At 36.1% G+C, this 27,904-nt stretch overlaps 1 protein-coding gene across 4 annotated transcripts in view; it reads left to right on the top strand.

Annotated features, from left to right (window-relative positions):
• KIF13B (kinesin family member 13B) overlaps positions 1–27,904 on the top strand; it is a 301,896-nt gene that overhangs the window by 58,946 nt on the left and 215,046 nt on the right. For all 4 annotated transcript variants that reach the window (XR_005213387.1, XR_005213386.1, XM_037813374.1 and 1 more), the window contains exons 3-4: positions 21,496–21,508; positions 26,347–26,407. Coding sequence is in view for 2 of the 4 variants with exons in the window: in XM_037813374.1 (XP_037669302.1) it covers positions 21,496–21,508; positions 26,347–26,407 (74 nt within the window). In the remaining 2 variants the exon portion in view is untranslated. The remainder of the gene's footprint in view (positions 1–21,495; positions 21,509–26,346; positions 26,408–27,904) is intronic.

The following is a 27,904-nucleotide window of genomic DNA, read 5'->3' as shown; positions in this document are numbered from 1 at the left end:
CCTCACAGAAGCTGCGCCGTGCACTTTCTCAGCCCAGCTCCAAGTGAGGTTTTAATATTAACTGCTCAATACAGACAGCAAATCCTCAACAAGCAGACAGAAGCTTTTGGTGAGAATCGGGGGACATATTTGTCTCAGGATAGGGAGCCCAGAGGATCGGGTGCTATATCTGGCTGATGGGTGAACCTGGGAGTTTTTCTGTCTCTTGTTCTCTCTCTGGGGAGAAAACCTCAGCTGTTCTCAGGCCACAAGGCGTTGCAATAAAGACAGCCTCAGACATTCTGCATTCTGAAATTAGCTGAGAGCCCCGCGGCACAGCCCAGCGGCCCAGGGCTTCCCTTGAGGGACGGCGCACACTGATGACATAGCATGGCATTCCCTTGGCTGAGGGAGGATCGCGGCTGGGAGGGGGGATCCGCTCGGAGAACCCAGGGGCGCTACGTCAAGTCCGGTGGTTTGTGGGTCAGCGAGAGAGAAGGTCTGGGGCTAAACTGAAATGAAGGCTTAGACTCTTGTGGCGGCCTTGAATCTCCTGGAACCTGGGAGATTTGAACAGTAGAACTGCCCTTCCTCCCTGGCCACCCATACACACGCCCCACATTCAGGGTGGACGTCTCCAGCAACACACCCAAACTGAGTTCTCCAACTGAACACACAAGAATCATTTCCCCACACATTGTGGAAAAAAGTTTGAGAACTGACTTGAGGGATATAGGTGACTCACAGATGCCATCTGCTGGTTAGTTAGAGAAAGTGTACGTCACCAAACTGTGTCTCTGAAAAATTAGATTGATATCCTTTTTTTTTTGATACAACTTGAAAGAACCCTATCAAGCAAAACAAATGCCAAGAGGCCAAAAACAACAGAAAATCTTAATGCATATGATAAAACCAGACGATATGGAGAATCCAACTCCAAACACACAAATCAAGATTTCGGAAGAAACATTATATCTCGCACAATTAATCAAAGAACTACAATCGAAGAATGCAAACATGGCAAAGGATTTAAAGGACATCAAGAGGACCATGGCCCAGGATATAAGTGCCATAAAGAAGACTCTAGAAGAGCATAAAGAAGACATTGCAAGAGTAAATAAAAAAATAGAAGGTCTTATGGAAATAAAAGAAACTGTTGGCCAAATTAAAAAGACTCTGGATATTCACAATACAAGACTAGAGGAAGCTGAACAACATCTCAGTGTCCTAGAAATCCACAGAAAAGAAAATGAAAGAACAAAAGAAAGAATGGAGAAAAAAATTAAAAAAATTGCAATGGATCTCAGGGATACGATAGATAAAATAAAACGTCCAAACTTAAGACTCATTGGTGTCCCAGAAGGGGGAGAGAAGGATAAAGGTCTAGAAAGAGTATTCAAAGAAATTGTTGGGGAAAACTTCCCCAACATTATACACAATATAAATACACAAAGCATAAATGCCCAGCGAACTCCAAATAGAATAAATCCAAATAAACCCACCCCAAGACATATTCTGATCAGACTGTCAAATACTGAAGAGAAGGAGCAAGTTCTGAAAGCAGCAAGAGAAAAGCAATTCACCACATACAAAGGAAACAACATAAGACTAAGTAGTGACTACTCAGTGGCCACTATGGAGGTGAGAACACAGTGGCATGGCATATTCAAAATTCCAAGAGAGAAAAATTTCCAGCCAAGAATACTTTATCCAGCAAAACTCTCCTTCAAATGTGAGGGAGGGCTTAAATTTTTCACAGACAAACAAATGCTGAGAGACTTTGCCAATAAAAGACCTGCCCTACTTCAGATTCTAAAGGAAGCCCTACCAACAGAGAGACAAAGAAAGGAGAAAGAGATATAGAGAATTTTAACAGACATACATAGTAACTTACATCCCAAATCACCAAGACACTCATTTTTCTCTAGTGATCACGGATCTTTCTCCAGAAGGGACCATAAGCTGGGACATAAAACAAGCCTCCAGAAATTAAAAAAAAAAAAATTTTTGAATATACTCAAAGAACATTCTCCAAACACAATGGAATACAAATAGAAGTCAATAATTTTTGAACTGTAACTCCATTATTTACTTCCTACATGATAAAAAATGCACAAACTCTAAGGACAAATCAGTGGTTTTGAAGTCAATGTAAAATATGTAATTTTTGACACCTCTATAAAGGTGGGGGACTGAAGGAGTATAGGAACATAGTTTATGTGCCCTATTGAAGTGAAAGTGGTATCAAAGGAAAATAAGATTGATAGGGATTTAAGAGGTTAATTTTAAGCCCCACAGTAAACACAAAGAAATTATCAGAGAATATAACCATAGAGATGAAAAGTAGAGTTTGGGTTAAGAGAAATGGGGGAAGGGGCAATGGGGAGTCAAGAAAGGAGTGTAGGGTTGCTGTTTGAGGTGAAGGGAAATTTCTAGTAATGGATGGTGGGAAAGAGCATAACATCATTCTAAATGTGATTAATCCCACTAATGGAAGGCTAGGGAGGGGGTGGAATGGGAAGATTTAGGCTGTATATATGTTTCCACAATTGAGAAAAGAAAAAACAAAAAAGACAGTCTAACTAGACAACAACTGAATGCTAAGGATGAATTTGGATGGGATTGGAGGGTGGAGGACAGGTGGCTCGAAGGGACACAGTTGAGACATAAGGAAAAGGAAATATAGAATGTAAGCATTGTATCATTGTTGAATCTCTTATACTTCTTAGCTGCGCTTAATGAAATTACGTAAAAGAATGTTCTTGTTCATGGGAAGTACATATGTGAATTATAGTGTATGTTCAAGGATGTGTGCAGCTAACTCTCATATGTTCAGAAGACAGAGCAATAGATGATGGATGATAGATAGGGAGGGAGGGAGGGAGGGAAAGAAATAGTGATGTGACAGCATGTTAAAGTTGGATTGAGCTATTGGGGAAGGGGGGTCAGGGTATGATGGAATTCTGTGTATGGGGCTAGTATTGTTTTTGCAACTATTCATGTAACTTTGAACTTATTTCAAAATAAAAAAATATTAAATGAAAAAAAAGATTCAATATTCATATTCTTTGTTAATTTCCATCTTGTCTGTTGCTACTCTTTCCTCTAGTTTAATCACTTTCCCTATCTTAAGGGATGTCTAGGCAGTGGCCACCCTAAGTCGTTCATGTTAAAAAAGGGTGTCAACTTTATGAGAAGAGGGGACACATCTTACTTGAAGAGACTATTGCCTCTGGGTTTTGGAACTTAGCTGGCATAGGAGTTCTCTGAAGAATTTAACTTTAAATTCTTAAGAATAAACTTAGTGAGTGAAAGAATAAACTTAGTAAAACCTTTATAGAGTCTCAGATAGGGATCTGGGTATTCTTTAAGATTTTTGGGACTACTGTTGGCTTGGACTTATCACACTGTGGTCATTTGACATATCTAGGTGAAGCTTGCATAGGAGTAACCTCCAGGACAGCCTCTTGACTCTATTTGAAGTCTCTTAGCCACTGAAACCTTATTTTGTTGCCTTTCTTTGCTCCATTTTGGTAAAAAGGCATTCTCAATCCCTCGACGCCAGGGTCAGGCTCATTTGCAGAATCTGTGTCCCACGTCACCAGGAAGGCTCATTCATCTGGGGGGTCCTGTTCCGTGTTGGGGGGAGGGTGATTAATTTATTTGCAGAGTTAGGCTTAGAGAGAGAAAGTCCACATTTGAGCAACAAAAGAGGTTCTCTGGAGGTGACTCCCAGGCATAATTATGAGAGGACATAGCTTCCCCTTTATAACCATAAGTTTCACCTGAGCAAGCCTCAGGATTGCGTGCTTGACTTATAAAGTAGGGAGTTTCTGAGTTTACAAAGCATATGTTATGTCCGCAATCCATCCATATCTCACATTAGCATCACTTAGTTGTACAATCCTCATCATTCACTGTTGTAAACAATTCTCATGACCCAGAACATCTTGTAGCTCTTGTCAGCCCTCAATTATTTATCCTCAGTATTTGTGTAGTGCTGGCATGGTATTCCTATTAATTATAGTCCCTAGTATGCAATATGTCGATTTTTCCATATACTCTTCTGTTGTCAACTCTCTGTGCTTGAGTCATGCCTTAGAAGTATATCATGCAAGCCCCTGTCTATATTTGTGGTGCTCATCTGTGGGAAACATGCCTTTAAACAACCCCTTTCAATCCTATTTGCCTTCAGTACAGCTCTGATACTTATAATGCCATTGACAAACAATAGTCACCCCTATCCATTGCCTTACTTTTGAATTCACCATCCTTAACATATCTGAACATATTAACCTATCAATCCCCCTCACTAGCCACTGTTTATCACTAGGTCCCCAATATTGTATATTATAAGACATTGATTTTACATTGTTCAGAGTTCATGGAAGTGGTAACATACAAATATCTTTCCTTTTGTGTCTGACTTAATTCACTCAGAATTATATCTTCAGGGTTCATCCATGTTGCCATATGTTTCAGGACCTTATTCCTTCTTATTGCTGCATAGTATTCCATTATATGTGTATACAACATTTTGTTTATCCACTCTCTCTGCTGAAGGACACTTGGATTGTTTCCTCTCTTGGCAGTTGTGAACAACGCTGCTATGAACATTGGTGTGGGTGGACCACATCTTAACTGAAGTAACCCGAATCAAAAGGTCCTACTTACAATGGGTTCACACTCACAAGGATTAAGTTTATGAGCATGATTTTTCTGGGGTAAATACAGCTCCAAACCACTACAATCCTCAAAGAGGTAAAGGAAAATGTGGACAGAGAACTAAAGGAAAGTAAGAAAATGATATATGAACTCAAATAGAATATCTATAGAGAGATGGAAATTATGGAAAGGAACCAAACAGAGCTGAAGTAAAAATAAGAAAAAATTGCCTAGAGGGGTTCAACAGCAGATTGGAGTTGGCAAAAGAAAGATTCATTGAACTTGATGATAAGACATTGAACTTATTCAGTCTGAGAAGCAGAAAGAAGAAATGATGAAGAGACGTGAACAGAGCCTAAGGAAACTGTGGGACACCATTGTGCATACCAATAATATACATGCTGTGCGAGCCAAAGGGTGATGAAAGAGAGAAAGGGACAGACAGAATATTCAAAGAAAATGGCTGAAAACTTCCCAAGCTTAACGAAAGACGTGAAGATATATATATCCAGGATGCTCAATGAACTCTAAACAGGATAAATTCAAATAGGTTCACACTACGACATATTATAATCAGACTGTCAAATGCCAAGATAAGGAGACCATTCTGAAATATATAAGAGAGAAGCAATGTGTATGTACAAAGGAGTCTCAATGAGATTAAGTGCTATTTTTTTTTGGAAATTATGGAGGCAGAAAGGCAATGGGGTGACATATTTAAAGCGCTGAATGCAAAAAATTGCCAACCAAGAATTCTATATTTGGCAAAATTGTCTTTCAAAAATGAGGGAGTTCATCACCATTAGACCAGCCCTGCAAGAGATGCTAAAGAGAGATCTGGAGGTTGAAAGCAAAGGATAATAGATCAAAGCCGCATGAAGAAATAAAGATCTCCAGTGAGGGTAATGACATTTGTAAATATAAAAGCCAGTACTATTGTGTTTTTGCTGGGTAACTCTAACTTTTTACTTCCTATAGAAACTAAAAGGCAAAACAGATAAAGTGTAATGATAAATCAATGATTTTGAACTCATAATGTATTAATATGTAATTTGTGTCAAGTACTACATAAAAGTGGGCTGATTGAAGGGTGTAAAGGAACATAGTTTGTATATGTTGTTGAAGTGAAGTTAGTATCAAAGTAAATGAAATTGTTGTAGATTTAGGATATTAAATTTAAGCTCCGTGGTAACTACAAAGAAAATATTAAAGAATATTCAAGCTCACAGAGATAGGAGTTAGAGTACAAGTGCCAAGAGCAGGAGGTATGGGGGGTAAATTCATAATGGGCATAACTTTTCTGTTTGGGGAGATGGGAAAGTAATGGGAGGTGGTGAGAATACCATAGCATTAAGAATGAGTTTAATTACATTGAATTGTATGTTTGGGAGTGGTTGAGATGGGAAACTTTAAGATCTATATATATGTTTCCATAATTAAAAAAAAAAACAAAACTAAAGAGACAGATATATGATCCTGGATGGGATCAAATAAGGGAGGAGAAAAGGCTCATAATGTCAAAGGACATTATTTTTATGACATATGAGAAAATTGTAGTATAGACTGTGAGCTTTTTAACAATGCTAAATTTCTTGAATGATAACTGTACTTAAGAGTACATAAGTGAATTTGGTCGTAGGAAATGTACCTGGCATGAAGTGTTCAAGGAGTATCATGTGTATAAGCTATACTCAAGTGTTTTGGAAATGGATTAATAGGATTAATAGAATAGCCATTAGGAAATGGATTAATAGATAGCCAGGCAGATAGATGGCTAGAAAGAATGATATGGCAAATGTGACAAAATGTTAAAATTGGTGGATCTGGGTATCTATGTGTGTGTGTGTGTGGGGGGGGGGGGCAGTGATAGGGGAATGTTGGAGTTCTCTATATGGTTTGTATTATTATTATTATTTTTGATTTTTTAAAATTTTTATTCATTTTTTTAAATTGTGAATTTTAACTTATATACATAACAGTGATAACTTTCAAAGTACAATTTAACAAGTAGTTAGAAAATTTCAAAGAATGTCATGGGTCATAGTTCCACAACTTCAGCTACTTCCGTTATTGTAAAATATAATATACACACAGAAAGGTGCTTTCGATGTACAGCTCAATAAGCAGTTATACAGGTAATTTCAAATATTGTTATGGGGTACAGTTCTAGTTTCACTTCTTTCCTTATGCAATATAATATATACAGAAAGGTAAAGACTTTCAAAGCACAATCCAACAAGTAGCTAAAGAGCAAACTTCAAAAGATGTTATAGGTTACAGTTCCACCATGTTATTTATCTCCTTCCAGTTATTCCAAAACCCCATATCTAAAAAAAAAATATATATATATATATATTTATATGAAGTTTCAGTTTTCATAGACCTTTGTTGAATCTTATCTTGTCTGTTGCTACCCCTTCCTGTCAGTTAATCCCTTACTCCATCTTCAGGGGTGTCTAGGCCATGAGCACCCTAACTTACTCATACTGAAAGATGGGGCTGCATCTGATTGTTGTTCTTCAAAAGGCTGTTGCCTCTGGGTTTTAGGAGGTTTGTATTATTTTTATTTCAAAATAAAAGGTAATAAAACTGCAGTATTCCAGAAATTCTATCCTTTTGTAGGTATCTAAATCTTTGTTTTGAAAAATTTCAAATGTCAACTTAAAAATCTGAAGAGGGTTACAAGGTTTTAAAAAATTCTTTTGGGAACACATGAGCAAAAAATTTTGAAGACTATTTTAGGTAATATGCTTATATATATATTTTAAATTTTATTTTGAAATAAATTCAAACTTACAGGAAAAGTTGCAAAAACAATACAAACCCCATACGCAGAACTCCAGCATACCCCGACCCCCCTCCCCCGATACCCCGATCCACCAACTTTAACATCCTGTCACACCACCATTTCTTTCTTTCCCTCCCTCTCTCCCTCCCTCCCTCCGTATCATCCATCATCTATTGCTCTGTCTTCTGAACTTACAAGAGCAAGCTGAACACATCCTTGAACAAACAATATAATTCACATATACATTTCCCATGAACAAGAACATTCTTTTATGCAATCCCATTAAGCACAGCTAAGAAGTTCAAGAAATTCAACATTGATACAACGCTTACATTCTATATTTCCTTTTTCTTTTCTTATGTCCCATTTTTGTCCCTTTGAGCCTCCTGTCCTCCATCCTCAGATCCCATCCAGGATCATCCTTGGCATTTAATTGTCATCTATTTCGACTTTTTTTTTCCTCAATTGTGGAAACATACATACAGCTGAAATCTTCCCATTCCATCCCCTCCCTAGCATTCCATTAGTGGGATTAATCACATTTAGAATGTTGCCATGCTATCACCTTCCTACCATCCATTTCTAGAAATTTCCCTTCACCCCAAACAGAAACCCTACACTCATTTCTTAACTCCTCATTGCCCCTACCCCCACTTCTCATAACTCATACTCTACTTTTCATCTCTATGGTCATATTCTCTGATACTTTCTTTGTGTTTACCATGGGGCTTAAATTTAACCTCTTAAATCTATAATGATCTTGTTTTTCTTTGATACCAACTTAACTTCAGTAGGACACATAAACTATGTTCCTATACTCCTCCATTCCCCCACCTTGATGTAGTTCTTGTCAAAAATTACATATTTTACATTGAGTCCAAAACCACTGATTTATCATTACAGTTTATGTATTTTAGATCCTGTAGGAAGTAAATAGTGGAGTTACAAATCAAAAATACAGTAGTATTGGTGTTTATATTTACCATGTGATCTTTAGTGGTACCCTTTATTTCTTCATGTAGTTTCAGTCAGTTGTTTAGTGTCCCTTCCTTTCAGCCTGCTCAACTCCCTTTAGCATTTCTTATAGGACTGTTCTACTGGTGGTGAAGTCCCTCAGCTTTTGATTATCCGGGAATGTTTTCATCTCCCCCTCATTTTTACCCTCCAGGTGTTTGTGAATTCTCCTAGTCTCTGATGGTTATTGTCTTCTATTTGTATTCCACTGTGGTCAGAGATTTTAAAATTTATTGAGGCTTGTTTTATGTCCCAGCATATGGTCTATTCTGGAGAAAGATCTGTGATCACTAGAGAAGAATGTATGTCCCAGTGACCTAGGATGTAATATTTTATATATGTCTGTTAAATTTCTCTCTCTCTCTCTCTCCTTTCTTTGTTTCTCTGTCAGTAGGGCTCCCTTTAGTATCTGAAGTAGGGCAGGTCTTTCATTAGCAAAATCTCTCAGCATTTGTTTGTCTGTGAAAAATTTAAGCTCTCCCTAAAATTTGAAGGAGAGTTTTGCTGGATAAAGTATTCTTGGTTGGAATTTTTCTCTCTCAGAATTTTGAATACATCATGCCACTGCCTTCTCGCCTCCGTGGTGGCTGCTGAGTAGTCGCTACTTAGTCTTATGTTGTTTCCTTTGTGTGTGGTGAATTGCTTTTCTCTTGCTGCTTTCAGAACTTGCTCCTTCTCTTCAGTATTTGACAGTCTGATCAGAATTTGTCTTGGAGTGGGTTTATTTGGATTTACTCTATTTGGAGTTCGCTGGACATTTATTCTTTGTGTATTTATATTGTGTAGAAGGTTTGGAAAGTTTTCCCCAACAGTTTCTTTGAATACTCTTTCTAGACCTTTACCCTTCTCTTCCCCTTCTGGGGCACCAATGAGTCTTAAATTTGGATGTTTTATTTTATCTATCATATTCCTGAGATCCGTATCGATTTTTTTGATTTTTTTCCCCATTCTTTCTTTTGTTCTTTCATTTTCCTTTCTGTGGTCCTTGAGGACACAGAGTTGTTGTTCAGCTTCCTCTAATCTTGTATTATGAGTATCCAGAGTCTTTTTAATTTGGCCAACAGTTTCTTCTATTTTTTTATTTACTCTTGCAATTTCTTCTTTATGCTCTTCTAGGGTCTTCTTTATGTCTTTTATATCCTGTGCTATGCTCTTCTTCATGTCCTTTATATCCTGTGCCATGTTCTCGTTGTCTGTCTTTAGTTCTTTGATTAATTGTGCCAAGTACTGTGTCTCTTCTGATCTTTTGATTTGGATGTTTGGAATTGGGTTCCCATATCATCTGGTTTCATCACATGCTTTAAGATTTTCTGTTGTTTTTGGCCTCTTGGCATTTGCTTTACTTGATAGGGTTCTTTGAGGTTATAAAAAATACCAGTTTCTAATTTGTCAGATCTACAGATTGGTGGCGTACACTTTGTTTAATGAGCAGATGGCGTCCGTGAGTCACCTATTCCCCTCAAGTCAGTTCTCCCCAACTTTGTCTTTGTGGTGTGTGGGGATATGATTCTTGTGGGGTTCAATTGGTGCACTAAGTTTGGGTGTGTTGTTGGTGCTGTCCACCCTGAATGTGGGGTGTGTGTCTGGGTGGTTAGGGAGGCAGGGCAGCTTTAATAATCAGACCTCCCAGATGTTCCTGGAGATTTAAGGGTGTTGCAAGAGTCTAAGCCTTCATTTCAGTCTTGCCACAGATTGTCTCTGCCGCTGACCCACAAGTCCTTGGTATTGGCGTAGGGTCCCTGGGATTTCCGAGCGGGTCCTCCTTCTCGGCTGTGCTCTTCCAGGACCTCTGCTGAGGGAAGGTTGTGCCACGTCACAAGTGCATGCTGGCCCTCCAGGGAAGTCCTGGGCCGCTGGGCCATGCAGGGGCGTTCTCAGCCTGATGTAAAGATGGTTGAATGGGGCATGTTAATTTCCCCCTTTTCGCACAGCTCTGCCTTCCCAGCTCTGGGACAGTTAGCTGTGGGTGCACTAAAGGCCACTGTCCATGGCCGATATTGTGGCGTGTGCGTGGTGCTGTGGGAAATACTCCCTGTCACCCTGGGTTTCTTGGCGCGGCTCTGGCTGTGGGTCTGGCCCCGGGCAGAAGGGCCCGCAACCCACCAGGGAGATGGCTGCAAGGGGGGCAGTTTCTTTCTCCTTTTGGCTCCCCTCTGCGTCTCTGGCCCTGAGACAATCAGCAGCGGGTGTGGGAAGGGCTATCCTCCACGCCAGACACCGAGGGGTTGGTACAGCCCGCTCCTGCCGTGCTTCACTGCAGTTCTCCCTGTTGTATCTGTAGCCGCTCCCGGGTTTTTTTTTTTTTAAAGAACTAGTCCATCTCCAAATGCCAACCCACAGTTTCCCCACACCGCAGCACAGCCGCTGGACTTTCAGCTGGCTCACTCACTCATTTCAGAATGCAGACTCCTGGTTTCACCAAATGCACGGCTCCTGTGAATTTAGCAGACCTTGTCCGGCTGGTGCATCGCTGGAACTGGTGTTCTGGGTCACTTTCTGGTTTTTATCTAATATTTTTCACAGAGGTGATGTTTTGCCCTGTCTCACCTAGCCGCCATCTTAGGTTCCTCGATATATTTTGATATATTAAGCTTAAACACATTCATTGAGTCCCTGAAGATTTAGTCCTGAAGATTTAACTCATGTATACTCTAGCTTTTACCTCTTCTATTATTTGATTTTTCTAATATTTTTAGTCCTTTTTTGATCATTTCTGTGGTTCTTTTACTTAACATATTTAAACTTTTTCTTGTTAAATCAATGTTAGAGATTATCTCCTGATGCCTTTCTTACTTATCAAGATGAGGACTCTTACCCTTTCCTTCCTTTTTCACAGCCCACCTTGCTTTATTCATAATTTTACATGATTTTGTTTCTGTCTGTCTATCTCAGTGCTAGACCAAACAGTGTGGTAGAATTGTGAGTTCATTATTACAGCCCGTGGGCTATTTGCTGGAGAGTGTTCAGGTGTAGTGTTTTTTAGAAATTCTCTTTTCTTAAATCCCTTCAATTGTATCAGATTGTGTCACATTTTTGTTTTCTTTATATTTGGACCATGACACTCTTGAATTGTTTTTTGGTTTTGTTGCAGTTTTGTTTATTTTTCTTCTTCTGTCTTTAGCATATTCTTAATTTTTTCCTCTCAAATTCTTAGCCATACCATGCTATTAATTTCCTCCAAAGACCTCTGGGCTTGGAGCCTTCTATCTTCTGGTAGCTCTCTAGATCTGCTAATTGTTGTCTGGGATTCAAGGAAGAATACATTTACATTAACGTTTTCTGGCCCTTCTACAATTTTTAGATTATGGTTTTTTAAGGAAACTGGTAGTACAGGTGTTGACAAAGAATATATGTAGGAAAAATGTCTAGAGATTTGAGGAGAGGTTTATACTAAAAGATATTTTTAGAACAGGATGTAGTCATGGTTAACGTAATTCCTAGTTTCTCTTGAGTAAACATTCACTGAATGCGTCCAATTTGGCAGACTCTGGGCTAAGTTTAGGTTCTGAGGATCTCAAGATGAAGAGCTGGTATGGAGGGAGGGAGGCAGCAGAAGCACCTGTAAGCAGTTGATGCAGTGTAATACATGTTACAAGGTATTCTGGGAACCATAGATTGTCTCCTTAATTGCTCTAATTCTCTTATCCCATCCAATTAGCATGGTGTACCTGTGGTTCATAATGTTCCCAGACACATAGTATTTCAGATAGGAAACAGGTGTGAGAAGTTCAAGGGAAAATCAGTTGATATCCAGAATAAGTAAGGAGACGGGGAGGTGGTATTAGGAAGTGCTATCAAACTCTAGTATTTATTATTAGTGAGCAATAGATCTGATTAACATAGTATATTATAATGAACTATCTTGGGGGTGTTCCTAAAGACTCTCCTACCTCAAAAAAAGCATTCTAATGCAAATGTATTTCCAGCTGATGGAATATGATGGGTAAGATTTTTAAAGATTTTTAAACTGGTTGTCTTAGTGCTTTGTTTGCTCTGGACTGGCTCTTATTCTGGCTTTTTCTCCAAACTAATTTACCAGACAGTAAAACAACAAATTTGCATCATCTTGTCACTAGAGCCATAAGGCTGTTGGGATTTTAGGAAGCCCATACACAATACCCCTTTCTTCTCCACCTCATTTCTGAATTGAGATAGTCACAGGGATCAGTTAGACAGAGAGAGGAAACAAAAATAAAAACACTAATACCTAGTGCTTATTATGTGCCAGTCACTGCACTAATCTTCAGAGCATTCCTTTGAAATAGGCTCTCTTATTATCTACATTTTAGAGATAAGGAGAGCCAAAGCATGGAGAGGTTAGTTGTCCAAGATCACATAGTAAGCATTGGAGCTAGGATTGAAAACCAAGCAATTTGATTCCGGAGCCCAATCTTTTTGCCACTTCGTATTCCTGTGTCTCATTTTACCTGTCTTACTGATAAAGCTGTTTGGAGAAAATGGCTCTAGGTCTCTGGCCAAGTTGGTTTGCTGATACTTCATCCCTGAAATCATTACAGACTTGCACAGTCACAGGCAAGCTGGACAATTGCAGGCCTCCCTTATGGTATGGAAGAGGAGAGCCTGTGTATTCAGTTCCTTCTCTTGAGCATCGCTAAGTTGATAATTCACTCTTCCTTCTCTGAAGACGATAGAGTGAGGAAGCCTAGAGATATCAGTGATATTAAATTAGGTTCTGCCATGTGAAATCATGGGAATAAGGAATAAATATTCCATCTCCAATATTTTTGTTAGGGAGACAAAGTCCTTTTTGGGTGTGAGCAATTATTGGTACACACAGAGGGAAGAGATGGAGAAAGGACTGTCTTCTCCAAAACAAGATTTAAACTAAGAATCTGAAGCTCATATAGCTTCAGTTCTGTGCCACTGCATATACTTATCCACATAGGTTTCCCTAGTATATTGTCCACTTTCTTTTGTTGCCTACTTTATTTGAAATCCAAGGGAAAAAAAAAAAGTTAAATATACACTTACCAACTGACCAAATGGTTCTACTCTTAGGTATCTATCCAAGAGAAATAAAAACAAAGATGTGTTGGTGAATGTTCATACAGCACTATTCATAATAGCCCCAAACTGGAAACAGTCCAGATGCTCAATAACTGATTAATGGATAAATAAAAGGTGGTATGTCCATACAATGGAACACTATTCAGCAGTAAAAAAGGAACAGAGTACTGACAACATGCTGCAATATGGGTGAACCTCAAAAAGGTTGTGTTAAATGAAATAGGTCAGATACAAAAACCCCACATATTATGATTCTGTTTATATGTAATGTCTAGAATAGGTAGAGGACAGAAAGGAGATCAATGGTTGCCTGGGGTTGGGAGCTGGGATTGAATGCAGTTGGGCATGAGGATGCTTTTTGGGATGATGGACAGTTTTATAACTAGAATATTGTGATTGTTGCACAACTGTATACATTTACTAAAAATCACTGAATTTTATACTTAGAATGGGTTGATTTTATGGTAGATAAATTATGCCCCAATAAAGCTGTCATACAAAACAACACAAACATTTATTTAGACTAAGTTAAAACTATTTATACCTTTAAAATCATTGTATTTGTATAGGACCTGGAGGTACTACTCTTAACAAAATGCTAAGGTTGTAACTGGACTCTGCTCCTCAGTGATTTGGTATTTAACTGTACCATCTCAGTAGCCAGTCATGGCCTAATTCACACAAAGTGTAAGAAAACCTGGGGTGCAATTTGAAGACCAACATAGTTCAAAGAATCTTTTTTGCCTAATATAGGGATTTCCTTGGTTTGGGATTCTCTCTGGCTTTTCCTAGTCCAGCTTTTTTTGTTCCCCCAAACAGGAGTTCCCCCAGAGCAGTTTCTCAAAGCTTTGTTCTTAGGCTTTAAAATTTTGCCACTTTTGCTTACTGGCCATACATTAATCCGTAATCCTTTTTCCTTTCTCTACCTTGGCTCGTTTCTTTCTCCTATAAAATGATCAAGGCTTTTATTTATTTTGTTTTTTCTGTTATTCCTTTGCCTATTAAAATAATTACTTACAAGCATGGAAATAAATATATTATGAGAGGGGTTTTGTTTTTTGGAAATAATTTCATGTTTCACTTAGTAGAATAATGATAGACTAACTATATTTGACTCTGTGGGATGTAGCACATAAATCCAAGTAAGTCTTTGGGAGAAGAGAGTGCTATTAATAGACTAATTAACACTGATTTTAAAGAATACAAATTCAAGTTTGATATGGAAGTTTAAGTAAAAATATTTGGTTCATCTGGTCATATTTATCTTTGTGAAGATTTCTAAGTGTTTTCCAAATACCTTGTTTCTAATTGCTTTGTTCTCTGATAAACATTTAGCATCGTTTTAATATTTTATGATTTTTCTTAGCACATTGTCTCCAAGGTGCACAAATTTATGCTTGGGATTATGAAATTTCTTTTAATGAAGAATAAGAGTGTTGTGATTCATTACTGATATACATAATGACTTTGAAATGGAGAGATGACTATATTTGTTCCTTGTATTTTTTGCCCTTTTAGTAGCACCCAGCAGTTTGAATGCAGGCTTTAGAGTCAGGCAAATCCCAGTTTGAATCCTAATTCTACCCCAACTAACTGTGTTAATTTTTAAGCACTAACTAACTCAGGTGTAAAATGAGGATAGTACTTACCTTTAGAGTTACTATGTTAGATATGAGTATAAAGCACTTAATAAGATAGTGCTTGGTGCTCAGTTACTATTCCAAAAATACAATTCTATGTGAAGTCTATATCTAAGTAATTCTGAGTTAGAATAGTCCAAATCTAATGAGAAACTGCCCCACCATTTATTGGTGTGAATGAGACATTGGAAATTCCTCTGGGAAATTTACTTGTGGATCAGTTTGATCTTTTCGAGACTTTTTTTTTTTTAATTCAGTTTTGTTGAGATATATTCACATACCATACAGTCATCCATGGTGTACAATCTGCTGTTCACAGTACCATAGTATAGTTGTGCATTCATCACCCCAATCTATTTTTGAACATTTTCCTTACACCAGAAAGAATCAGAATAAGAATAAAAACTAAAAGTAAAAAAGAACATCCAAGTCATCCCCCCATCCCACCCTATTTTTCATTTAGTTTTTGTACCCATTTTTCTACTCATCCATCCATATACTGGATAAAGGGAGTGATCCACAAGATTTTCACAGTCACACTGTCACCCCTTGTAATCTACATTATTATACAATCGTCTTCAAGAGTCAAGGTTGGAGTTTGGTAGTTTCAGGTATTTACTTCTAGCTATTCCAGTACATTAAAACCTAAAAGTGTTACCTATATAGTAAGAATGTCCACCAGAGTGACCTCTTGACTCCATTTGAAATCTCTCAGCCACTGAAGCTTTATTTAGCTTCATTTCGCATCCCCCCTTTTGGTCAAGAAGATGTTCTCAATCCCACAATGCTGGATCTAGATTCATCCCCAGGATTCATATCCTGCGTTGCCAGGGATACTTACACCCCTGGGAGTCAGGTCCCAAGTAGGGGGGAGGGCAGTGAGATCACCTGCTGAGGTGGCTTAGAGAGAGAGGGCCACATCTGAGCAACAAAAAGGCACCCAGGGGAGATTCTTAGGCACAATTATAAACAGGTTTAGCCTCTCCTTTGCAGTAACAAGTTTCATAGAAGCAAGCCCCAAGACAGAGGGCTCAGCATATCAAGCCATCAGATCCCAATGTTTGTGAGAACATCAGCAACAATCCAGTTGAGGAAGTCCAACACCTCTGCATTCTTCCCCAGCTCCTCGGGGGGCCCTGAATATATATTTTTATTCTCTGCCAAAATTACTTTGAAATGTGTTACTGTTTCACTCTAACCTATACAGACCTACCATATCTTACTTCCTATTCAAAGTTCCATGTAATTGTGGTGTTTGAACAAACTGACTGTAGAAGTTATATTGTTTAGAAAACATAGATCCTACACTAAATAAACATCTGAGACTTGTTTTTAAGCTTTGGTAGGCTGGGGCTAGAGTACCCTTTATTTGAGGGCTACTTTAGACCCTACTCCTTAGGTGTGGCCTTTCTGGATTCTTTACTAAATCTCAGGAGTGTGTTAAGTAGATCTTTTCACTGTGGATGGTTGGTACTCAGGTACTTGAACTCTGGGAATTGGTCAGCAAATACCTACTTCTCCAGAAGTTGTTTTTTTCCCTGGTAATTTTTCCAGCCTCTTGGAGTCTCATCCTTTGCATGTGCAATTTAATATTCAGCCAGTCAGATATTCTAAGTCCTTACATTAAAAAAAATAGTTAATGCACATACAAAATGGTGGACTACCAGTTTGGAAAGAGTTACACATGTTACCATTGCAATTTCTAATTCTGTCTGCAACATTCCCATCATTCTCTCCCTAAATAATTCCACTGATGAGGAGCTGGCTATGTCTTAAGATAGTACTAATACTAATTATTTAAAAAAATTCTTATATTAAAGAGAGATCTCCCTTCCTGTATCATTCACTGGTAGGGTCTACTAATTTTAGCCCTCTGAAGTGATCTAGAAGCTTTTTTCCCCGTAACACATGTGAGTTCTCTCAACTCTGAAGAAGTCAACCATGTTTTCCTTTAGTCTTTCTTGTTTCAGGCTACTTATTTCCAGTTCTCTGGTTTATTCTTTCAGTGGTAGAGTTTTCAAATTCCTATTCCTCCTGAATGCTGTTCTCCAAAAAATACTCCACTTTATCAATGATACTGTTAAAATTTATTCTTTAAAATTGAGTAGACTATTCCAGATGTCAAGGAAACAATGAATGGGGTTTTTAGTGATATTTGTACTTCTTACAGAGAGTTGGTTAGGTGAGCAAAGATTGATCAGCTTCTATTGTGACTCTAGTCAGTGTATAAATTTTTAGCCGGGTCCACTTTATTCCTGATATGGAAGCAAATGGGGAAGCAGATGACAAAGGGTAAATAATGATCATTATACAAATCATTGGTTGTTGGTACTGCCAGCTAAGTCGGAAAAAACAACATCATTATGTAGTATGGCTATATCAGAATAAACTCTTTGTGATTTATACATCCTTTATAAAGAAGGTTGGAGTGGGGTCCTGTTAAAACAGAGACTCCAAACAATATTTCTAATTGTGAAGATTTCAGAAACTTGGTTGTTGACAGCAATAATTGATTTATAATAATTCATTCTACTAGCATTGTTTTTTTGTTTTAAACATACATGATACTGTGTGGACTCAATATTTATTTTTGAACCCTATGTAGATTTTATTTTCATCAGAAGTATTAATGGTCAGAAGTATTAATAAAATGTTGCAAAGATCACCAACTTATATAAAATCATCACTAAATTTCTTCATATCCTGGCATTCTAGAGATTAGGAATATAATTCAACTGATTTTTATGCTGTGATTTATTACTTAATGGGAAGTAAGCACAAGCCCCTAAGTCAAGTCAGTACGTAGGACGAAGAAATTAGCTTGTTCATAGACAACAGGGTTTTATTCAATAATATGCAAACCATATCATTCATTATTTCCCAAGCTCTCTTCTTCCTATAAAGCTCATCTAATTTCTTTGATGATCCTCCTGGGTGATTAACATTTTCAGAAGCTAGAAAAAAATCACCATTTAGGAAACAATTGTAATTGTTGCAGGGAAGAATCATGAATGGATGCCACACTTAGTGTGTGACTGCATAATGAGAAAGTGGGATTTACAGAGTCTCCAACTCCTCCCTCCTGAAATTTACTAATTACAAAGGGAACGATAGTATTTTTACAGTGGAGGAACCTAGTAGACACTACTTTAATCACATGACCAGAATGAATATCGTCAATAATGGATGGACATCATATGCCTCCTGATAATGATGCCCTCAGAAAGGCACAACTTTACATATATTATGCTTGCCGAAAAGGTATAACCTTAATTTAGCCATGAGGAAATATGAGACAAACCCAAATTGAGGGTCATTCTACAAAATAACTGCCATTATTCTTCAAAAGTGTCAATGTCATAAGAGACAAAGAAAAGACTGAAGAGGTGCCCCAGATTGGAGGAGACATGCAACTACAGGCAATGTGTGATCCAGGGTTGGATCCTAGTCCAGAAAAAGGACATTAGTAGGACAATTGATGAAATTTGAATAAAATCATCTGTAACTTATTTAGTAAGTTTTATGTTGGTGTTCATTTCTTGGTTTTGATCATTCTAAATATGGTTATATATGATATAAACATTTGGGGAAGCTGGGTGAAGGGTACTGTTTTTGGAACATTTTTTGTGAGTCCGAAAGTATTTTGAAATGAAAAATTAAACAACTAAAGAGTAATTAAACTTTTAGCTGAGAAACTAAGACTTTAGTACTTGCACTTTGTGACATCTCTTGATTGATCAGGAGCTGATTTTCTTTGCTTCCTGAATCTCTACTGTCATCTGGATAGTGGATGCTTCTAAATAAGGGATCTTTGGATAAGTGAGGCACTGCCATATTCAATTCCAACTACACTTTGAAAAGGTTTTACGTAATTAATTAATTTACTTACTTATTTTTGTATAGAGCTATAATTACATCTTTGGGTTTCCCAAGGCTCATCTGGTTATTTGAGCTTTATGTTTGTAGCCACCAGACTCTTTGACTGGAAACTTAGCTCTGTAATTAATTTACTGATTTGTTTTGGCTTTTATTACTATGATCTAAATTCAGGATTGTCCTATGGATTCTTCTGCTGTGTCATGTATTATTGAATTTCATTTTTGGTGGTTTTTCTCTTAGGAAGAGCTATTTTGTTTGTTTGTTTTTTAATTAGAGAAGTTGTAGGTAAAGAAAAACTATGCATAAAACACGTAGTTCCCATATATCACCCTATCATTAACACCTTGCATTGGTGTGGTACATTTGTTATAATTCATGAAAGAATATTTTCATAGCTGTACTATTTAGTCCATCATTTATGTTAGAGTTCATATTGTAGTCCTATGTTTTTTTTTTAAATTTATTCCAGTAACATGTATACAACCTAAAATTTCTTCTTTTCACCACATTCAAATAGGTAATTCAGTGCTCTTAATTGCATTTACAATGTTGTCCTACCATCACCACCGTCCATTACCAAAACTTTTCCATCAACCCAAGTAGAAGCTCTGTGCAGTTTAAGCATTAACTCCCCATTTATACTTCATATAAAATGTTTTATTTTAACATGAAATAATCTAAACATCTTATTTTTCTCTCAAAAGACAATCTGGAATTTTGTAAATACAGTGAATTAGTAAACTTGAGTGGAACAAACATCCAAATGGAAACCTTTTATGGGGTAATAACATTAGGAAATGTTTCTTTTAGCAAAAGCAGTTGTTAATGTATGACTCATAGATTCTTAAGTCTAGAAGAAACTTGAAGAGATTGTTTTGACCAGTGTGGGTTAAGGAAAGGGCATGGACTTTGGTGTCAGAAGACCTAATTTTCAATTCCAGATCCATTACTGCTTAGCCTTGTGTCTTGGAGAGGTCACTTAACTTTTCTGAGCCATGTTTCGCATCTCTAAAACTAGAATAACAGTATAAAAAGGCAGAGAGCTTTGGGAAATAACTTGGAAACACTTTAGGTTAAAGGTGATAGAATGACATTTTGCAAAGTTATTTTGAGAATTAAGTAACATGCCATCTACCTGGCCTATTATGGGCATTTCATGCATACTGTTTCTTTTCTTACCTCCCGCTAGATTTAAGTCATGTGAAATTGACAAGAATCTGTTTTGCTTATAAAACCTTATAAAAAGATGTTCTCCTACATCGGTAACCTCTACCAGTATTTCACAACCCTTTTTTGTCAGGAAGCTTTTCTATATCACTTATTCCTAAGAAAATATTTTCTTTTTATTAGCCATGCTGAATATTACCCCAGAATCTATTAGTGCCACTCATTTGTGAGACTTTCCTTGGAGTTTTGGTGGTCTAATCTGAATTTGAAACAAATAAATTTATTGAATTTATTTTAGAAGAAAATATTACGAGAAAAAGGAATAAGATGTGTGAATGATTAGAAGAAAGCATTTCAGTTTGCAGTTTTCTTTCAAGTTTCGGGCTTGCTTTGGAACATTCATCCTTTAAAAAGGAACAAGTTAGTGTTCCTATTTTACTCTAGTTTCAAAAGTACTTTCCTTTATTGTTAAATTTCCTGATTTTGATATTGTACTGTGGTCATTAAAGTGAATATCTTTGTTTTTAGGAAATATACACTGAAATATTTTGGATAAGAGGGGCATGAGGTCTGTAGCTTATTCTCATGGTTCAGAAAAATAATTTAAAAGTTATGTGTATATATATACATATATATACACATATATAGAGAGAGAATATGATAAAGCAGTTGTGGTAATATTAATGATTAATTTGAGTTGAGGGTCTATGGGAGTTCTTTGTGCTTTTCTTTCAATTTTTCTCTATGTTTGAAACTATCTTAAAATAATATTGATATACACTGAGTTATATTCTTGTGCCCTCAGGTAAGATGATGGGAGGATGGAGGCAGAAGCAGCTAGATAAGTTAGAAGAATAAGTAATAATTCACTGGCAAGAAATATGTAGTTGTTCCTTTAATTTAACCTTTTCGCTGCAAGGACAGAATTCATTTTTTATAGAGGGGCCTGAATAGATAGAGTAAGCTGCTGCTTACTTGAAATCACAATAAATAGTAAAGTTTTTTTGATATTTATACGACATATTCAAGGATAAGAAAAATACCTAAAGCAGAAAATAATAGGACTTCAAAAATGATCCAGTGCTCAGATAGCCTTCTACCTGAGTAACACAAATTAATTTTCTGTAAGTTAGTACTTTAGCATACTATTAATAGACATGAATTTATCCTTCATTTTAAATTACTTTTTGGTCTCAAAGGGAATATTTTGTATTCTTATTGAAAACTTACATAAGATTTATTATCATTTTACCCTTTCAAAAGTGTTCTAAATTAAAAATTTTCCCCCTCCTCTCTTTTCTTTCATGTCAATGATAACATCTCTTGGGAATTCAGGGGCCAGCCAAAGGTAAGAGATCTGGATTTTTATCTGATGTTTGTAAGAATTTTATGTGCGTGGTTTTGGAGTACCTGTATTTTTCTTCTCTAAGATGAAAATATTTTTGTCAGTTTTATAAAATTAATGCAAGCTGTCAGCCTACTCAAAAATGCAAGCCATTTATTGGCATATGAGAGAGAGGAGATTTTTGGAAAAGCTGTATTTGTACTTTGACCAATGTTGGCCAATGTCTTAGCAACTGCAACAGATTCCTTTTGTGCTCTGCTGTTCAGCGTTGATTGGTCAAAACTGGTAGTTCCAAACAGTGGTTAAAACTGTGCCAGGCAGACTCATCCACATTGCTCCCAAGACAGCTGGGAATGCCTTTTCAGGCCAAAAGAAACCTGCTCTGGCCCACAGCTTCCTCAAGGGAATATGTTCTTAAAATTTGAGCCCAGATTCTAAAGAAACTTATGTGGGGTGGGTCAGCTCCTGTATTTCTTAGCGAATTTATAGGTGTGCTGAAGAGGGCACAAGGACTTGATTTTTGAATTGATCATCCTCTGAAGGACTTGGAAATTTGAAATTTTTCTTAACAGTCTTGAGGTTTTATGTTTTGTTCTTTTGTTTGTTTTTGTTTTAGTGTCTGTGGTTGATTTCTAAATCCAGTCTCTATTTGGGACTCTGGATATTTTTTTCTTAATAGTTGAATATGGCACTGATTTCTTTATATAGATACAACTAATTTTATTAGTTTCACTTAAGCATTTCTATGAAAAGATGCTGTATTTTTGTTTCCTTATTTTTTTTGATGGAGCGGAGGTCGTAGATTGAAGTAAAGGTGTGAGGAAACAATTATATGACTATTTAAAACTATCCATGCTTTATTTAATTTAACTGTGTCTTAATGTTTAAAGAAAATGTTGTGTTGACATAAAAAATACGGAAGGATAAATACCACATTGTTAACATACTGATTACCTACAGAGAGAGGTATGCTTGGTGTATTGGAAGACTTCCATTTTTTTTTACTTTATGCTTCTGTGCTATTTGAATTGTTACAGTGAATATGCAGTATTCCTCTGTTAATCAAAAAGGTTTTAAACATTTTACATTTTATTTTAAAGAAAAAATATTTATTCAAAAATAAAAGACTTGTCTGCTTTAGGAAACCTTTGGCTGGAAGATAGTCATAGTAATTTACAAAATTGCCAAAACTTGAAAAGGTTCTTTCAGTGTTTAAGAAATAAGAGCTAAATATTCATTAATTCCCCACTTTGTGCCAGTCTGTAGCACTTGCAAAGAATTAGGGTATAAAGCTAATATGGCAAAATGTGAGGATCATGGTTCAAGTTCCAGCTCTTCCTTCTCCTAGCTACAAGTTTCCTAACTTTTTAATGCCTCAGTTTCCTTAAACAGTGCTTTGCACATAGTTGTAGCTATTGTTATGGTTCTTTGGGTGATAGTTTCTCCACTGGAATTAAGAATACAAAATGTGGTTGTTAAGGAAATCTCTAATTTAAAAAAAGTGAAAAGAAAAGCATAATACTAACGGAAAGAGAAATGCAAGTCAGAGTTTGCTCTCTGAGAAGTGTACACATATGGTGATGGAACTTTTTTTTTTTTTAATTCAGTTTTATTGAAATATATTCACAAACCATACAGTCATCCATGGTATACAATCAACTGTTCACAGTATGATCATATAGTTATGCGTTCATCACCACAATCTATTTCTGAACATTTTCCTTACATCAGAAAAAATCAGAATAAGAATAAAAAATAAAAGTGAAAAGAGAATACCCAAACCATCCCCCCATCCCACCCTATTTGTCATTTAGTTTTTACTCCCATTTTTCTAATGATTTTTTTTCAATTTTTTAACTTTGTTTATCAAAAAATTAAAAACAAACAGGCAAACAACAACCAAAAAAACCCCACAACATTTCAAACAAAGCAATGGATTAAGGAAAACAAATAACCTAAAATAACTACTTTGCTTCCAATATGTTCCTACCATACCCCAAGAAAATTAATAAACCATGTCCAAACAGAGGAGTAAGAAAAACACATAATCTAAAATAACTACATTGCTTCCAACATGTTCCTACGATACCCCAAGAAAATTAACAACCCCTAAGAAAACAAAGGAATAAGAGAAAAAAAAAACCTAAAATAACTCTCTTGCTTCCAACATGATCTTACTATATCCAAGAAAGTTTACAAACCATAATCATTCCTGAGCATTCCCATAACATTGAGATTACCCTCCATAGTTTATCTGTTCTTATTAGATTATCATTCCCCCTCCACTAATTGGTATCTCTAGGTCCCCTACATTCTACAGTATAAAACATTGTACATTTTTCACAGAATTCACATTAGTGGTAACATACAATATCTCTCTTTTTGTGCCTGGCTTATTTTGCTCAGCATTATGTCTTTTTTTTTTTTTTTTTTTTTTTTAATCTTCATTTTATTGAGATATATTCATATACCACGCAGTCATACAAAACAAATCGTACTTTCGATTGTTCACAGTACCATTACATAGTTGTACATTCAGGTGATGGAACTTTTGAAGTGCGAACTAGGCTTATAAGAAAAGAATCAGAATGATTTCTCCTTAGCCTTGTTAAGAACAGAATTAAATGAAATTTTAAGACATGAGAATTGAAAATTTATTATAAGAGATGAGAGTTGGAAGCTAAAGCAGAGGAAACTTAATTTGAGCTTTACGTTTTATTTCATTTTATCCTGCTGCACATGGTTAGTGTCTTCAGGGCTCATCCACGTTGTAGCATGTGTCAGCACTTCATTTCTTTTTATGGTTGAATACTATTCCATTACACACACATACACACACACACACACCCCACATTTTGTTTATCCATTCATCTGCTAGTGGACGATTGGGTTGATTCCACCTTTTGGCTATTGTGAATAATGTGCTGAGAATATCGGTATGCAAATATCTGTTCAAGTCTTTAAATGTATTTTTAACCAGTCTCTCTGTTGATTGCCCCCAGGATCCACTCCAGCTCTTTGAGTTGTCCTTCTGATATATGCTTACCAGCAATCTCCTGCAGTGTTTTGGCCTGTAGTTCCCCCCAATCCCATCTATCCCATCCTTCTACCCATCTGTCTCATCACAACTATTTTTCAGGGATTTCTCAGTTTCTGATCCAATTACAAGCAAGCAATCTTGCTTTCCCAAACTTGCTCTCCCTTCCCCTCTTCATCTCTCCACTCTCTGCCTTTCCTCCTCCCCTATCATTTTGAATTAATTCCAGGTGAGAGGGAGAGATAATTTACCATCTTAATCTGATTTGTCTTCTTAAAAAATTAACTTTTAGACTTCCGGTCCAGATGACTTTGCAAGTTCATATGGAAACATTCTCGTGGCAACTCCAAACTTACAAAAGGGATAGAGAAAACAGTTTAAAATATTAAAATCCTGCCATCATACTAAAAACAAAACAAAACAAAATATTCAACTTCAAGGACCATCAGAATGCTGGGACTGAAGCAGCATGCTTACTAGGCTTTGGGAGTAGGCATGGGTTCTCTGAGGTGATTGGAAGTTCAGCTCTTGTAGATAAATGAGGGCATTTATGTATGGTTGGGGACTGTAGCTAAGCTTGCTTTGTGAAAATGGTTTTGGGTGGAACTCCTCCATAAATGAAGGCTTAGTAAAAGGGTATTAACTGCCAACATTGTCCTAATATCTGTGTTAACAGGAGGGGGCAGAAACATTGGCCTTGGGAAGACCAAAATCTGGGCAACATACTAATCATGTAAAGGTGTCCATAGGGAGAGGTGGGTGGGGGGGAAGCAGTTACATAAACCATAAAATACAAACTTTCAATTAAGATGAACTTGCAAACTGACATATAAGGGCACAGGGAGAAAACCAATATCAGAAATCACAGCAAAAAAATCCCAAGTGTGGGAGAGGGTGATAAAATGTAAACTGAAATGAATTATTAAAAATTGCATTTAAAACCCTAAAGAGACAAAAGAAATAGAACCATGCATAGCAAAAATAAGAAATTATGAACTTGTAAAACAAACAGGTGGTTATAACTAATAGAAAGCCAGCAAATTAAAGACAGTTAATGAAAAAAACTTTAAAATTACAAAAGAAATAAGTGTGTTTTAGAAAGTAGTGATAAGGCAAAGAACAAAACAGAAATCATCTGTAATATCCCCCCAGGTTATTGGTAGCATTAACCAATATCAGTATTTTTAAGGTATAATCTTCCTACTTTTTATGCATTTATATTTTTTGGTACAAATAAGGGATTGTACTTCCAGATTTTCATAACTTTTTCATTAACATATATGAACATTTTCTTGTCAGTAGTTCTTCAACACTAAATCTATTCAGTATTGTACACATAGGTGTGTTATTATTTATTTAAGCAATTTTCAACATTGCTGTAGTAACCAATTGAAATTTTTTTCTTTTAAAAAAATCTGTTTTTTTTTAAATTATAAAAGTAAATCATAAATGTAAAAATACAGAAAACACACTAACGCAAAAAGAAGAAAACAATGATCACTAATATTACCATGGAAAAATAAACACTTTATAACCTTTTTGTCATTTGACATTGTGGTTAGTTTTCGAACATAAATCTGTAACATAAATATCTAAACATAAATCTGTACCATTGAAAGTGTGCTTCATTGTCCATTGTAAAACTAGGTAATTAATTTTCATAATCAATAATTTAATCCCTATTATAAGAGTAAGTTTTAATTTCTTTGTCATGAACACTGTTATCTATGTTTTGATATTGTTATAACATTATAAATAATGTTATGCCTTTGTTCTTAATACAGTTATTTTCATTTTTCAACAGGTGTTTGCTTATGATCATTGTTTTTGGTCTATGGATGAATCTGTCAGAGAAAAGTATGCAGGTAACAGAGAACAGCACTCTATTAACTACTGATAATATAGAAAAATGTTTTAATTTTTTTCATGAACTATCATAGTATTATTTTGTGTAACTTTAAAAACTATACAACTTCCCCCAATCTTTGCTTTAGAATTTTGACATTGACTGGGAAATGGGGGAGTCACAATATGCTGTTCTCAGTATAATATGATAAAGTTATATTAATAGGGTACATGGTTGAGGTGACCTTACACACATACATTCCAAGATCTTACATGAAACCAGTAGCACACAATAGCTGCTTTGATTCCCTTAGCTGTATGTGATGTGGTCTAGAGAAGCAGACATTTTATTTAGTAAAACTGAAAATAAAACTAAGACATAAATTCATATGAGACCTTCAGAGTTGTCCAAAACAATTCCTCCAGCTTTCAACCCAAAAGAATTAATCCAGCAGTATCATTTATAGATGCATTAATATACAAGAATAATTTCCCAATTATAAAGGGAGTCATTAAGCCCTTGGTGTTCTTTGAAAGTGGAATTAGTTTGGCTGTTCAGTCACAAGCCTACAGAAAAGCAGAAACAAAAAGGAACGGAAATACAAACATAAAGTGATTGGTTATTACTTTTTTTAAAAAACTTTATCAAGAAATAAAAAAAAAAACAATAAAAAAGCAACATTTCAAACAAAACCAAAACAAAAGAATAAGAAAAAACAAATAACCTAAAATAACTACATTGCTTCCGACATATTCCTACCCTACCCCAAGAAAATAACCAAACTATAACCAAACCAAGGAATAAGATATTACCTCTTTTTAAAGGAATTAATATAAACTGGCTAGAAACCCCCTACTAGATAGAACTAAAGTAGTGGTTAATAGACATAGCATAGCCACTAACCAAGATGCAGTTTATCATAAATCAATCTTAAATGAAGAAGTCAATAAATATGGATGACAATAAATATGACCACTTTACTTTTCACTATTTAGTTTCTTTAAATTGTAAAGTTATCAATGTTGAAAGGTACATAGACCCATAGATTTATACATCTACTTTTTTTTTTGAGCAACATATTGCTAAGATTCTTTCAGTAATTTTTTTTCCTCCTCATCTTAATATGATCACAGGATCCCTCTGAATGTATTTTATTTAATGTAAAAATTATTAATAAACTCTGGCTTCCTTGAAAACATTCTGTCCTTGCTTAAAAAAAGTGATTAAAAACAGTACTGGATATGAATCACTTCTGAAAAATGTAGTGAGTGAGAAACAAACATTCAACCAAGGTGACTTTTCCTTGGAAAGTCCTGCGAAAACAAATTTTATCAACAGCTACTTATTTCGATAGAAGTTTCATTTATAAATAGCAACCATGACTTTGCCTACAAAACTACAGACTGTCACATTTACATGTTTAGAACTCAAATATTTTAAGATCATTTGAGGAGATCATTTAAGGAGAAAAGGGAATATTAGAGTTTAATCTCAGCTCTACTCGTGACTTGGAGAA

The sequence above is a fragment of the Choloepus didactylus genome, chromosome 20, assembly GCF_015220235.1.
Source record: "Choloepus didactylus isolate mChoDid1 chromosome 20, mChoDid1.pri, whole genome shotgun sequence".
In the NCBI taxonomy this organism is placed as follows: Eukaryota; Metazoa; Chordata; class Mammalia; order Pilosa; family Megalonychidae; genus Choloepus; species Choloepus didactylus.
The sequence above is the reverse complement of the archived record's forward strand: the minus strand, read 5'-3'. Positions and strand labels throughout refer to the sequence as shown.